General features: G+C 45.8%; 2 protein-coding genes and 1 pseudogene across 2 annotated transcripts; 2 read left to right on the top strand and 1 right to left on the bottom strand.

Annotated features, from left to right (window-relative positions):
• Window positions 1-50: 50 nt before the first annotated feature.
• Window positions 51-1,778, bottom strand: LOC6558925 (annotated as a pseudogene).
• A 101-nt stretch (window positions 1,779-1,879) lies between these two features.
• LOC6571211 (gustatory receptor for sugar taste 61a) lies at window positions 1,880-4,228 on the top strand. The gene is made up of 8 exons (XM_001997382.3): window positions 1,880-2,111; window positions 2,164-2,355; window positions 2,775-2,969; window positions 3,036-3,202; window positions 3,263-3,385; window positions 3,447-3,601; window positions 3,660-3,912; window positions 3,977-4,228. Exons 1-8 carry the CDS (start codon window positions 1,955-1,957, stop codon window positions 4,061-4,063), a joined length of 1,329 nt encoding a protein of 442 aa, XP_001997418.2. The 5' UTR covers window positions 1,880-1,954; the 3' UTR covers window positions 4,064-4,228.
• Window positions 4,229-5,152: 924 nt separating this feature from the next.
• Window positions 5,153-12,563, top strand: LOC6558903 (centrosomal protein cep290). The gene is made up of 13 exons (XM_001985056.3): window positions 5,153-5,503; window positions 5,560-5,733; window positions 5,796-6,212; window positions 6,272-6,858; window positions 6,912-7,150; window positions 7,554-8,621; window positions 8,685-8,838; window positions 8,929-9,615; window positions 9,673-10,296; window positions 10,441-10,573; window positions 10,640-11,715; window positions 11,780-12,098; window positions 12,211-12,563. The coding sequence occupies exons 1-13, from the start codon at window positions 5,210-5,212 to the stop codon at window positions 12,391-12,393; spliced, it is 5,955 nt and encodes a 1,984-aa protein (XP_001985092.2). The 5' UTR covers window positions 5,153-5,209; the 3' UTR covers window positions 12,394-12,563.
• The last annotated feature ends 330 nt before the right edge of the window (window positions 12,564-12,893 follow it).

Below are 12,893 nucleotides of genomic sequence, written 5' to 3'. Positions count from 1 at the left end.
TTTACAATAATCCAAAAGATAATTGTGGTCGCCTGTCAGCGGGCATGACAAATTGTAATTGTTGCTGCCACCAATCAGGCGCACAAGGGCTGCAAACCCTTGCGGCGATTGGGTTCATCGAATTGCAACAACACCAGCTCGTAGGTAACTTTAGTGCCAGCCATCTAAAACGGGTCGAAAGGTGATTAACTTAAAGTACTATACAAATTAAGAGTTATACGCACACCAAAAAGCAGCCTGCGCGTTAGAAAATAGAATTTCTTGCCAGACAAAGCCACTGTTTGTGTGAACATTTGAAAGATTAGGCGTTCCACCTCAATGCACCAATTGTTGCCGGACACACGACGCAGCACAGCCAGCGCACTCTTCGACTCATCATTGATGGTGGCAGCTGTGAGAAAGACGCAAGCTGTGCGACTCACCAGAAACAGCATCGAGTACCAGTGGTACACATAATTGATGGGCCAGCGCAATTTGCTAATTGGCAAGCGAAAATCAGGGGGTTAACTGAGCTGAGAGGACATTGGATCAACACTCACTTGAATATGTTCATTAGCTGAACGTATATAAAGTATAAATTATTTGCACAAGATAACAAAATGATACTGGAGAAGGCATTATCCACGCGCTCCAGCAGCTGACACATGCGTACATAGTCCTCGCGAATCTTTATAAATGTGGACTCCGGTACCTGGTCCGCTTGCTCCAGCAAGCGAATACGATTAGAGATTTGCTCGAAGCGATAGGATAACCCCTTGCTGATCATTATGATAAATAAATCCATAAATCCATATAGTACTGGTGCCAGCCACCAGCTATAATGCAAATTGGTGAGCAAATTAATCGAAAATAATCAAATTTAAACCTTTTTTTCTTACCATAATATAGAGAGCTATGATACGACTATAGGCCAGCACTTCGAACGCATAAGGATAGTTAATTACGATGAATTTATCAAAGGACACTCCGCCAATTGTGCTATTTGGAAGTTTTGAGCAGAGTTCCGCATGTCGCCTGTAGCTGATAATCGCAGAGGATAGATACAAAGCATGCTCAACTGCCAAAGGGGGGAGCCAAGTAATTACCAGTCAAATAGCTGTGGTCAAACTCTTACCAATGGAACAGCCAATGATGATTAGGGCGGAAAGTCGCACACGTTGCGACAGACTTCTTTTGAGTACCTCATAGCGTGGCTTGCTAAAGATCAGCTCCACACGTGTCCAGTAGCGTATTAAAGTCGGCCAATGACGCGCCGCATCTATGAATAACATGCAAGAGCACTGCACAAAGACGTAGAACACCAAACCTCCTACAGAGAATAGAAAATGACATGAAGTATGAGAAGACTTCCTTTGAGTGGTTAAGACCAACCAAAGTTCTTCGCTGTGATGCCAAACTTGAACAAAAGCTTCAGCATCGACAAATTGAGCACCAAACTAGCCGCCATAAAGAGCAGTGCCACAAACATTTGCACAGCTTTGAGGCAATACCTAACACGCCGTGGATTTGCCTGTCAGTGGCATCACAGCAAAACACTGACCCAGCAACATAACTGTTAAGTGTATAGAAATTATATAAAAAGTCATCGGTTATTTGTTTTTTTTTTACTTACTGGGATACACAGCTCGATGAAATATGTCTAGTTGAGCATAGTCTGTTGGTTTCGCTCGTTGGTCGTCATCTATTTCCTTGGCTGAGCTATTTTCATGGTCATCCACCTGATTAACCCTTTTGCTCCTGAATATGTGCAGTAATTTCCAACTAGTTTGTCCGTTCATGCCGCTGGCCAGTTGCTCACTGAGCTGCAGTTGCTATACAAAATGTTGGCAATGTGTCGCAATTACTGGTTACCCTCCCAATGAAGGCAAATTACAGGTAGCAGACGCAGTCGTGATAAACAATAATTAGACGGCTGCCCATAAAGAGCTGCCTGCAAAAATAGAACTCAGTCAAAATGAGGCAAGCTGCGCGTAAACATTCCTTTAACAATTCGGTGCAACTAAAGTCCCAACGACGACAGCAACGTACTGTGATTGACCAGAAATGGCAATGTGCCTCAAATGTGGATAGCTTGGAGCAACTGGATACGTTCCATCGTGCTATACGACCATGTAAGTGGAATTATCGCTATGGAAATGAGGTGTTACTTCAGTAATTTTATAGATTTGTGCCTGGCTCAGGTGTTTGGCATGATGCCGCTGGCGAATGTACTCAGCAACGATCCACAATTGGTCAAATTCCAATTGCGCTCCTCTGGCACATTCTTCTCGATGCTCTTTTTGTTGCTGGGTGGTTTTAAAACAATGCGTCTAACTGCAAAGCTAATCGAGGGTGGTATTAATGCCAAAAATATAGGTAAGATTAAAGCAAAAAGTCGAGGGCTGCCAATCGGTTATAGTACCACACATGAAGAGTGTATTTTAAGCTAAACTTATATATATTTATTATCAATTAAATATTGCAATGGCAAAGTCAAGTCATTTTAAATGTGATGGACAATAACAACTTGAAATTAATTCAAATTTTTTAATTTGTGCTGAAGTTTTGAAGTGCATTGAAGGACACGTCTCCGTCTCCACAAAATATTTATATATTATGTCGCAATTGTAGAAACAATCCATTGGTTATTTAACATATGGTAAAATTTATATGTCGGCAATCTGACTACGTTCTAGAAGGGTATATATTCTTCGGCTTGCCCAAGATAACCATTCCTTTTTATTTATTTTCTTATAAGAACTGGGTATATAACTATAACTAACTTCCAACCGCAGTGGGAGTCGTATTCTTCAGCAGCGGCATGATAATCTGCCTGAATTTCATTAGCTTGGCCCGCGGCTGGTCCCGTCTAATAGTTCCTTGGAATGGTATCGATATTATAATGCTATTTCCTCCATATGCGCCAACGAAACGCAGTCTGCGCTTTAAACTCCTCATCACTGGCTGCACCTTGGGTTGTTTGACTTTGGGTGAGTTGATATTTTAACGCATAACTCGTCAGTATCTTTACTGAATTGTATTCGATTGTCTTTCAGCTGAACATTGTTTGTATTATGCATCCAGCTATTATAATTATAGCATGCAGTTCTTGAACTGCCAGGCGAATGTGACTCGGGTTCCGTTGCGTGGCTATATGAATAAGGAATTCGCTGGTTTCTTTGATAATATGCCATACAATTTTATATTTATATTCTATTCGTTTGTATGTGCAGCTGGAATTTGAATACTCAACAGCAACTTATGCAGCCTTTTTTGTTTTCAGTTTTTGAATTTCACGTTCACCTTCATTTGGAATTTTATGGATACGTTTATAATTTTGATAAGCATCGGTTTGGCTCAACGCTTTCAACAGTTTGCCACACGCGTTTTATCGCTGGCAAATCGTGTAAGAATCTCTTTCTATATATATATATTATACTCACATTTTCATCATGTTTTGGCTTCAGCATGTGACAGATGCTGTGTGGCATGAATTACGCATGCATCACATACTTTTATGCGAGCTCATGGATCTGGTTGAGGCAAATATGTCGCATATTGTGTTGTTATCCTGTTTGAACAACATTTACTTCATATGCAATAAGCTGTTGACAATATTCACGTAAGTAATTTTAAGTGATTGATATATTTTTGTGTTTAATTATTTTTGTATTTTATAGAAAACTGCGTTATCCCATCAATTATGCATATTTCTGGTATAGCTTATTGTTTTTGCTGGGACGCACCTGTACCGTCTTTATGTGCGCCTCGAGAATTCACGAGGCTTCGTTGCTGCCCCTTGAGGTACTTTCTATGGTGCCCAGCGATCACTGGACGGAGGAGGTGCAACGATTCACGCATCAGGTGAACAATCAGTTTATAGGACTCTCCGGCTCTCGACTCTTCTATCTGACGCGACAGAGTTTTTTTGGCGTGAGTTTTTGCGTTTTAATTCCCATTAAAGAAAAGCTGAAAATTGATTTTATTCTTCTCTCAGATGATGGCCACGTTGGTGTACTATGAGTTTATGCTTTTGCAATTGGATGCCAAGAACAACAATGATTTACCCGCTTTATGTGTCTAAAGAAGACGACCAGCTTTGGAAAGGATATTGAAATTAATTGAAATACTTCAAAAATATATATTACTGCCTCAAGTAAAAAACGCTTAAAAGGCGCGAATATATTCTTATTCTAGAATGCTTAACATTAAATCAGATTTGTTGTCTTTCTCCATTTGATATCTTAACTTAAGGCTCAAGTTCTAAATTTAAGATTTGCTTTTTTAAAAATGTAATTTTCTCTGTGTATATTTAACAAGAAATGGTTAAGAAACTTATATTAATCATAAGCACTCAGCAAATAAAAAGTCTCAAGTCTACTAAAATCAAATAAATACAAAGAGTTTTCTTTAATAGCTTCGTTTGTTTTTGGTAATAATAAAAGGTGTAAACTGTAGTTGCAAATTGGCCACATGAAATCATCATATCATCATTTCAATTCTATTGTCTTTTTCGGGCATTTGTGGGCAAGTGCAACTGTTCACAGAGGGCGAATCCACAAATTTGGGGGTAACCGAAGTCGTTTGCCATTAGTTTCAATTAATTGGACAAATGTAAATCTGACAACTGTACAGCGATTGTTACGCCAACTCAACGAGCTGTCAAAGAGGGACGGAGAAGTAAAAAAAAGTAAAATAGCATTCGAATGGTTTTTCAATTCGCGCATTTCTCTGACACTGACACTTTGCCAATTAACACTTTCCTGGTTACCTGCCATTGTTTATAGCCACGCCCCATTGCAGGGCGTTGGGCCGGGGGCAATTATCCTGTCAGAAAACTTTTATACATATGTATAAAAAGCCCACGCCGAAGCTGGTAGCAAAACAAAATGCCAACAAAAACAAACGCAGTTCATTACCAGTCGCCGGTCACCCCCCGTTTCCGTTGCAGCAGCACGTGAGTCAGTCGGAGTCGCCACCCCTGGCTGGGAGCAGCACGCAGCTCTATAGCCATATAGTGCGAGCAGAGAGCGGGTTTGTTTTGACCGAGCTGTCATGACGACAACTGGCAAATACAAAAAAAAACTAAAATAAAAGTTGTTAAAAATGCACTGTGAGCGATTTGAGCAGTTTGTGGCATATCGGAAACTTTTCACTCGCTCAGAACGCAACGAACCGCCAAATCGAACGGAGAACGAAGTTCAAGCAAGGATATCAGGCATGAGCCAGCATGGATATACCGGATACTGTATCTGTGCGAAAGTTTCACGAGTTCAGCTCGCGGCAAAAGCACGAGCTATATGAAACGCTGCTGGAGCTCGCCGATACGCTCGAGGAGTTGCCCAAGAGATCATTGCGCAAGACCTTGGAGTTAACCTTGGCCGTCTTGGAGTACAAGGGTCAGGTGGCGCAGCGATTCGAGCAGAGCGGTGAGCGACGTCTCCAGGATGAGAACGAGAAGCTGAAGCGCATGGTGCAAAAGCTGGAGGATGAACGAGATGGACTCAAGCACAAGATCAAGGAGGCAAGTACACAAATTGCGCTTGAACTGTGCAACTTATTCAAAATATGTGTTTCCAGTTGGGTGAGGAGATTAAGCAGCAGCAGCTGCAGCTGCGACAGGCAGCACAGCAGGCCGAGGCCAGCGACAAGGACTCGTCGGATCCGCTGTCCGAGCTGGACAAACAGGAGCAGATGCTGCACAGCATCGATACAAAAAACAAGCACATTAAACGACTACTCCGGGAAATTGAAGTAAGAAATATGTTCGCAATTAATTCTATAATATATGCAATGTCAATTTTTGTTATTTGCAGACGCTGCAAAACCAAAATATTGCCCAGTCAAAGACAATAGTGACGCACGAGCAGGAACTGCATGAAATCAAATCCAAACTGCTGGAGATCACCAAGGAGCTAACCAAGTTCGAACAGGAACGCAAATCGCTGAAGCAGCGGGAACAACAACAGTGTTTGGAAGTCAGCCGACTGGAAGGCAATGTAACATTCCTGGAGGATGAGCGCGAGAAGCAGGATCAGGAAATGCGCCAATTTCTAGAGAAGTATGAGGTTCAAGTGCTCGACTGGCAGAAGCTGCTAGATCAAAAGGATAAGGAGCTGGCACTGATGAGTAAGAGAGCAGAGTTCCTGTCAGCGGGCCAGCATACGTTGCTATCTTCCACTTCCAGCAGTAATCCCAGTCCCTTGAACGAAGAGCAGACCAAACTGCGACATGTAAGTCCAGAATTTCCAAATTTCTACTGAGGAACTTGCTCAATGCATATTCTTTCCAGTTGCTGGAGTTGCGAGAGAAACGCATTGAGGCTCTGGAAGCGAAGTTGCAATCAATGTCGGATGAGATGGTCAACTCGACGAAGGTAATGAATCAACTGTGCGTGCAGCACGAAAGCACACAGAATTCTCAACAGCCACGTGCCTGCTGTCAGCTGATCGAAGAGCGTCTACGCAGTTCCGATGCCCGAGTCCAACAGCTATCCGAGCTGCTCGACAGCGCCGAGCAGGATAATGTGCTCAAGGCCAAACAGGCATTGCACGCCCTCAACGCTTTGGAGTCGTATAAGCGTGGCGAGGATGGCCTTGTGCCGGCGCTGCGTCGCTGCTCTGGCCTGGAGCAAAAGCTGGCCGAGAGGGAGAAACAGTTGCGCAGGCATACGCAGGAGCTGAATGCCATGCACGAGGTGGTCCAGGAGAACGCTGTGCTGCGCAGTCGGCTCAACATACCCGACGATGTGGTCGTCCTCTCCAAGCAGGTGCGCGCCAAGCAGCGCAACAAGGACAAACAAATTGAGAGACTTGTGCTCAAGTTGCGCACCTCCGAGGAGCTGCGGTTGCAGCTAAAGCTGGACAAGACCGAGCTGAGGTGAGCAAGCGGCGAGTGTGCCCACATCCAATGCTCAATCGTTTAATTTGCAGACGTAAGTTGCTGCAGCTGCAGAATGGTCAGCCCACGCAACTGGATGAGTCACTGCATCAGCCCAGCGAGATTGGCGAGGTGCCGTCCACTGCGCCGCTGGAGAATTCGCCACGGCGTGGCCAAGGCGATGGTGCCGCCAGCTCGGAACTGCAAACCAAATATGAAGATGTGCTTGCCGAGAACGAAACACTGCGCATGGGCATGTATGAGATACTGGAGAAGCTGCGGGAATACGATGGTGAGTCCACGATATAACACATGCCAAACCTTAAACACCCTTGCAGAGAAATGGTTAAAAGGAGGAGTATCTTTAAAGTTTGATGAAGATATCTCAATCTCTACTATTAGTTTGTATAGAAGTTCGAAACTCCTTATTTACTCCGATGCCGACCAATCCTGAAATTTCTTTCTGGATAGGCAGCTGTAATAATAATATACATAAACTATCATCAGCCATATCACACATGGCTATATAGATTCCTGAACGATACTGCTCCAGAATATGTTTAACTTAAGATAATTTTTCCTTTAATAAGTTAAACATTTCTTGCGTCAAATTTTAGTTACCTTTCCAGGATTATCAGACCTACAATTAATATCCTGAATTACATGTCATATATTATTCAATTGAATTCTTAAAGCAACCTCGGAACACATCACCATAGATTCGGAGCTCCTGCGTCGCCTCATCGAAGCACTGCCAGCTGGGACAGCTATGCCACAGAATCTGCATGGGCAGCTGCTGGAGTTGAAGGCGCGCGAGGAGGCGCTCTGCCAGCTACTGCAGCAAAATGCCAGCGAATCAGAAACAGGAGAGTTATCCTCAGTGCAAAGCATGCGAGATGTATCCGAGATGCCTGAGGAGCAGTCCGATATACTGGCTATTGATTCAGCAACACGGCCAACTACACCAAATGAGTTGGTCGAGGGATTGCAGTTGCCCGTCATCGCCGAGCTGGCTGTGGAGCAGCTCAGACCTGGGTCTGCAGAGCTGGCAGAGTTGACCATTCTCCGCAAACACTATGAGGAACTGCGTCTGCACATGTCCGCCGATGGCAACGAGCTGGTACGCTGCAATCAAGAGCTGCACGGACAGACGATCGGTCTCGAGAAGCAGCTGCAGGAGCAGAGTAGCTCCTATAAATACATGCGCTCCGATTATGATCAACTGCTGACTGAGCTGAAGCGTCAGGAGCTGCGTTACATTGAGGACACATCGGCCTTAAGCAGACAGCTGGAACAGCACAAGTCCCAGCTGGCTGACAAGTGCGAGCAATTGGCAACCATCCAAAGAACGCATCCCTGCACGGCAGAAGAACGCCAGCAGCTGGAGCAACGGAATACGCAGCTGAGCATGCAATTGGCCCAGGCCACGGAGCAGCTCCTTCGCGAGTTGAAGCTGACGGATATATGTGCAGATTATGGCATCATTGGTGAGAATTATCAGCTGGCTTATGTGACAGCCGAGGAGTTTGAGAGACAGCGCCAGGAGCTGACCACTTGGCGCGGTCAGCAGTCGGAGCTGCAGCGGAAGAACAAGCAGTTGGAGGGCCTGTTGCAGGTGGCCAATGGACAGATACAGTCACAGCAGAAGCTGCTCAACGAGATCACCGACAATCACATCAATTTGCGTCACCTGGTCGCTGATCTTCAGAGCAGCTCCAATGACAAACTGATGTTGGCCAAAATGCAGCGTGACCTGGACGCGGGTGAGTATTCCACAAGGAAATTAATTGATCGTTGATTCTCATGCTTATTACTGATTTCTGCAGCTAAAGCGGAAACTGTACGCTTGGAAGTGGAACGCAAGCGTCTGCAGCAGCACGTGGACATAGTGGAGGCGCAGCTGCAGGCAGCGGAACGGCTGGCGGCACAGGCTCAACAGGACTTCCAGCAGGAACGCAGCAGCAGCGACATTAAACAGAGGTAAGCTTCGCTAGTCCAGTGAAACAACTGTAGAAATAAGCATTTTTTCTGAGTGTACTTGGGAACTTAATATTTGTTCAATCTTTTCAGATTCCTACAGCGATCGCTGTTCACACTCAAGGAGAAATATGCCAAATTTACACCATTGATCTTCCTTAACAATTTTGTGTTCGCCTATCAAAAGTTCAATCGACGCGTGCAGGAGCACCAGGAGTTGGAACACTCCGACGTCAAATCCGATCTGGTGGAGCAAGTGCTGCAAGCAGTGCAGGGAAAACTGTCACCCAACGAGGAGAACTCCCAGCAGCTGATCAAGCTCATCAAATCGGAGACGCAAATTCGACTGCTGGAACAACGCTGCGAGAGTCTGCAGGCGAAGCAGTTGCAGCTGCAACAAGAGCTGACCGAGTTGCGTGTGCAGCATGCCACGGAATCGGAGCACTGGCAGATGATTGGGGCGCTCTTCGAAGATCAGCCCAGCCGTGGAAGTAGTAAGGAAGCAGCTGGCGTGGATGTGGCAACCAATACGGAGGCAGCGGTGCCAGTGCCCGCGATGAGACGCACAGCACCACTGATCGATAAACAGTCATCGCCCATTGGATCGCCGAGCCGGCGACTCTCCGGCCAGGATGAGGCCACACAAACGGAGCAGGCTGCTGTGCAGCTACTGGAGACGGCAGTCCAAACCAATGGCAGCAAAGTGCAACAGCATCAAGAAGTGCAAACAGCGCAGGATCTTAGTCAGGCAGATCAGGAGCTGCAGCAATTGAGATCAGAGTAAGTGGCTCGAAATATAAATCCTTAATATAATCTCTTATTTACCCACTGTATCAGACTGCAAGCAGCGAACAAGCGACTTGAGGAGCTGGGTACTCAACAGCGGGAGACGGGCAAAGCGAGCAGTGAATCCGACAGTCAGCGTGGTGGAGTTGTGGAGCAGACCATCCTATCATTCCATACGTTACTCCTCGAGAAGGATCAGTCCATACAAAAGTACGTGGATCTGCTGCAAACGGAGAGGGAACAAAGCCAGGAGCTGGTCACCAAGCACACAGCAGAGATTGAAACCCTCAAGGCAACCATAAACAACTTGAATTTCAACATTAAAACCAAAGATCTGGAAATATTGGAACTTAAAGCCAAACTGGAGGAGACCAAGCCAACTGGCGGCATTACTGTCGACACTTCCACCAACGAGCTGAGTGACGAACGAATTGAGGAAATGTTTGAGCACGATCGAAGTCCACTGCAGCAGGAACAGGAGGAGCTGGACGAAGATTCGGTTGAGGCTGTCGCTGTGGATGAAGAGGCAGCCGGCGAGCAGGAGAAACAGGATACCGAAGAGCTAAAGGAGCTGCCCACGCTGCACAAGCAGATCAAAGAACTGAAGGACAAACTGAGCTACTGCGAACAGAATTTAATCACGAGAGAAGAAGAGATTGATATCCTAAAGGAAAAGTGAGTAGAAGACTAGATTCTTAAGTACAATAAGAGTTTGCTTTGGGTTATTAATGATTCTAGAATATTACGATCTTAAAACAATACATCCTATGAAGCTGTAAAGCTCCCATTAACGCTTACAACTTAACTATACTAAAATAGATTAAAGCTCTGTCAGGATCGGGAGAAATGCATGGAGAGCACAGGTAATCCAGAGTTGGAGCAGCTACGAGTCTTCCTGGAGGAGAAGGACAAACACATACGTGATCTAATGGACACGCTGAAGAACTTCCATGTCAGTATTGAATTATATTTCATAAAAATAGTTTTTACTTACAGTTAATCATTGATCATTTTGCAGGACGATCAACAGCGTTATATCAACGATACTTCCAACTATTCGGCGGATCAGATTGCCAAGCTGGCTGCGGATCTCAATCGCACCGAGGCCACCAACAAGATCTATCACACCCAAATGGAGGCACTGCGTCGCCAGGTGGCCAATGTCACCCAACGCGAGAAGCAAGCGAGGGATTTAAGTCAATCCCTGCGCCAGCAGCTGCTCAAGCGTCCCGTTGTTTCCATCAAAACGGAGCTGAATGCGCGCGTCAAGAACGAGAATCTGCAGAAGCGCATTCACCAGCTGGAGCTGGATCTAGAGGATTCACGGGCTCAGTTGCAGCGACAGCAGACGCTGCTGGAAGCGAAACGGACACGCAGCGCCAACGAGGTGGGTCTCTGGGAGAAGCAGAAGCGCTTCCAGCAGCAGGCAGAGAAGTTCAAGGCACGGCTGGAGGAGTCAGAGTTAGCGCTGGAGAAGACGCGTACGCTGCTCCAGGCGGCACGGACAACGATAGCCCGTCTCGAGAAGGACAAGCAGCTGCTGGAGTCCAAGCTGGGCAGAGCAGGAGCAGCGGGAGGTGGCCGCGGAGGAGGAGGAGGAGAAGCAGGCAGTGGTTCATCGACGACAGCTGCAGCTGGTCATCAAAGTCATCACAGTTCATTGAAATGCTGTCGTGTGCCATCCTGCCCCAACTTGCAGCATGTGGGCGGGCCAAAGTTTACACCGTCGCCATCGGAGAGTCCGGAAACGTATACGACGGGTCCGAGCAGCGAGTGTAGCTCGCCGGCCCACAACCAATCCCAGCCGACTGGCGATCACCTCAGTTTCTATGAGCAGGGCCACTCGGAGCTGATTGATGCGCTCAAGGCGCGCATTGAGATGCAACAGCGCAAGATTATTGCCATGGAGCTGGAGGGGCGTGGCAGCAATGCGCTGACCACCGAACTGGAGAAGCTACAGGAACGCTGCCAGGCGGTCGAGGCCCAAAACATCCGACTGGAGGCGCGCAATTTGCAGCTGCAGCTGGACACGGATCTGCTGCGGCAGAGCGACAGCAGCGATCGTCTGAAGAAGCGCATTAAACATCTCGAGGAGTAAGTCATCCTCTGCTCCTGCTTTTAGCACTTTCCTAACATATATTCCACGACTCCTTTGCAGCTATATCATTGCGCTCAAGGAGGAAATGGCACGCACCGAGTTGCGTCGCGAGCTGTGCAAGTGCAGCGGCCTGAAGGTGAACACGCATCAGGGTCAGTCCGCGGAGCACACGATTCTCTCGTTGCGGAATCTGGTGGAGAAACTGCGCTCGGAGAACAAGTTCCTCAAGGATGGCCGACACTCCACAGAGTCGCGCAGCTCCGCGGATTCGATACCCATACCAGCAGAACTGGCCCGTCTGCAGCAGCTGCATGGCGATGCCCTCAATAAAATTGCTGCACTGCAGCAGGAGCTGAAGCAGCGCAGCGGAGGTGGCAAGGTATATTATAATATATTTATCACAGTAATTTACACTTTACTCTCACCGATTGCTGGAATATACACCAATCAATAAATAAAGCATTTAATATAATATTCACTCACATTTTCAGGACGAGGAGCTGAAATATATCAAGGAGCAGCTGTCGAAGAAGACGCAATTGTTGCAAAAGGCAAAAGTGCTTTTAACCCGCGCCGCCGCCAAGGAAAAGGTGCTGCGAGAACAGCTCGCCGTTTGGAAGCGCAAATGCTCGGAGCTGCAGAATGTGCCCGTGATCGATGAGATTAGCGAATAATCTTAGTAGTAATCTAAATGTTGTATAGAATAAAAAAAAAAGCGGACGCTTATCGTTAGTAAAGATGTCTTAGGCTGAAAAGGTTGAAAGGCCTTAACTCTTACTCTTACCTATTCGATTGTACGCTGCATTTGGCTTACAAAATTGTGATTTCATTTTTTTTTTGTATTAAAAACATTTGTGCAAGTATTTTAATTTTAAAAATGGCTTTTCATTATTAACTTTGGGCTAAAATTCAATAATTTGAGTAGGATTTATATTTAGATATCAAATGTTTACATATTTTCGATGGTTTGAATCGGTATTTAGTAAAAATTATTTCTATGCATAATAGTAATAATAATGTTAGCGTATAAATTTTCAAATTAACATTTTAAATTAGTAACGATGATTGTAGAAAAATTACGCTTCTGACGTCACAAAATTGTCCATGCATTTGGAGAGCGCATGTTAATAACAGCAGCTATCTACATCTCAAAACCTGCAGATTTGGCTTTAGC

This window comes from Drosophila grimshawi, unplaced genomic scaffold (assembly GCF_018153295.1).
Source record: "Drosophila grimshawi isolate 15287-2541.00 unplaced genomic scaffold, ASM1815329v1 contig_44, whole genome shotgun sequence".
Classification (NCBI taxonomy): domain Eukaryota; kingdom Metazoa; phylum Arthropoda; class Insecta; order Diptera; family Drosophilidae; genus Drosophila; species Drosophila grimshawi.
The sequence above is the reverse complement of the archived record's forward strand: the minus strand, read 5'-3'. Positions and strand labels throughout refer to the sequence as shown.

Bases quoted from the DNA above. Each gene is read 5' to 3' on its own strand.
- LOC6571211 (XM_001997382.3), top strand. From the start codon at position 1,955: ATGAGGCAAGCTGCGCGTAAACATTCCTTTAACAATTCGGTGCAACTA. The intron at 3,203-3,262 runs GTATGTGCAGCT...TTTTGTTTTCAG, and splicing joins TATTTATATTCTATTCGTTT to TTTTTGAATTTCACGTTCAC. The intron at 3,386-3,446 runs GTAAGAATCTCT...TTTTGGCTTCAG, and splicing joins TTTTATCGCTGGCAAATCGT to CATGTGACAGATGCTGTGTG.
- LOC6558903 (XM_001985056.3), top strand. From the start codon at position 5,210: ATGGATATACCGGATACTGTATCTGTGCGAAAGTTTCACGAGTTCAGC. The intron at 9,616-9,672 runs GTAAGTGGCTCG...CCACTGTATCAG, and splicing joins CTGCAGCAATTGAGATCAGA to ACTGCAAGCAGCGAACAAGC. The intron at 10,574-10,639 runs GTCAGTATTGAA...ATCATTTTGCAG, and splicing joins ACACGCTGAAGAACTTCCAT to GACGATCAACAGCGTTATAT.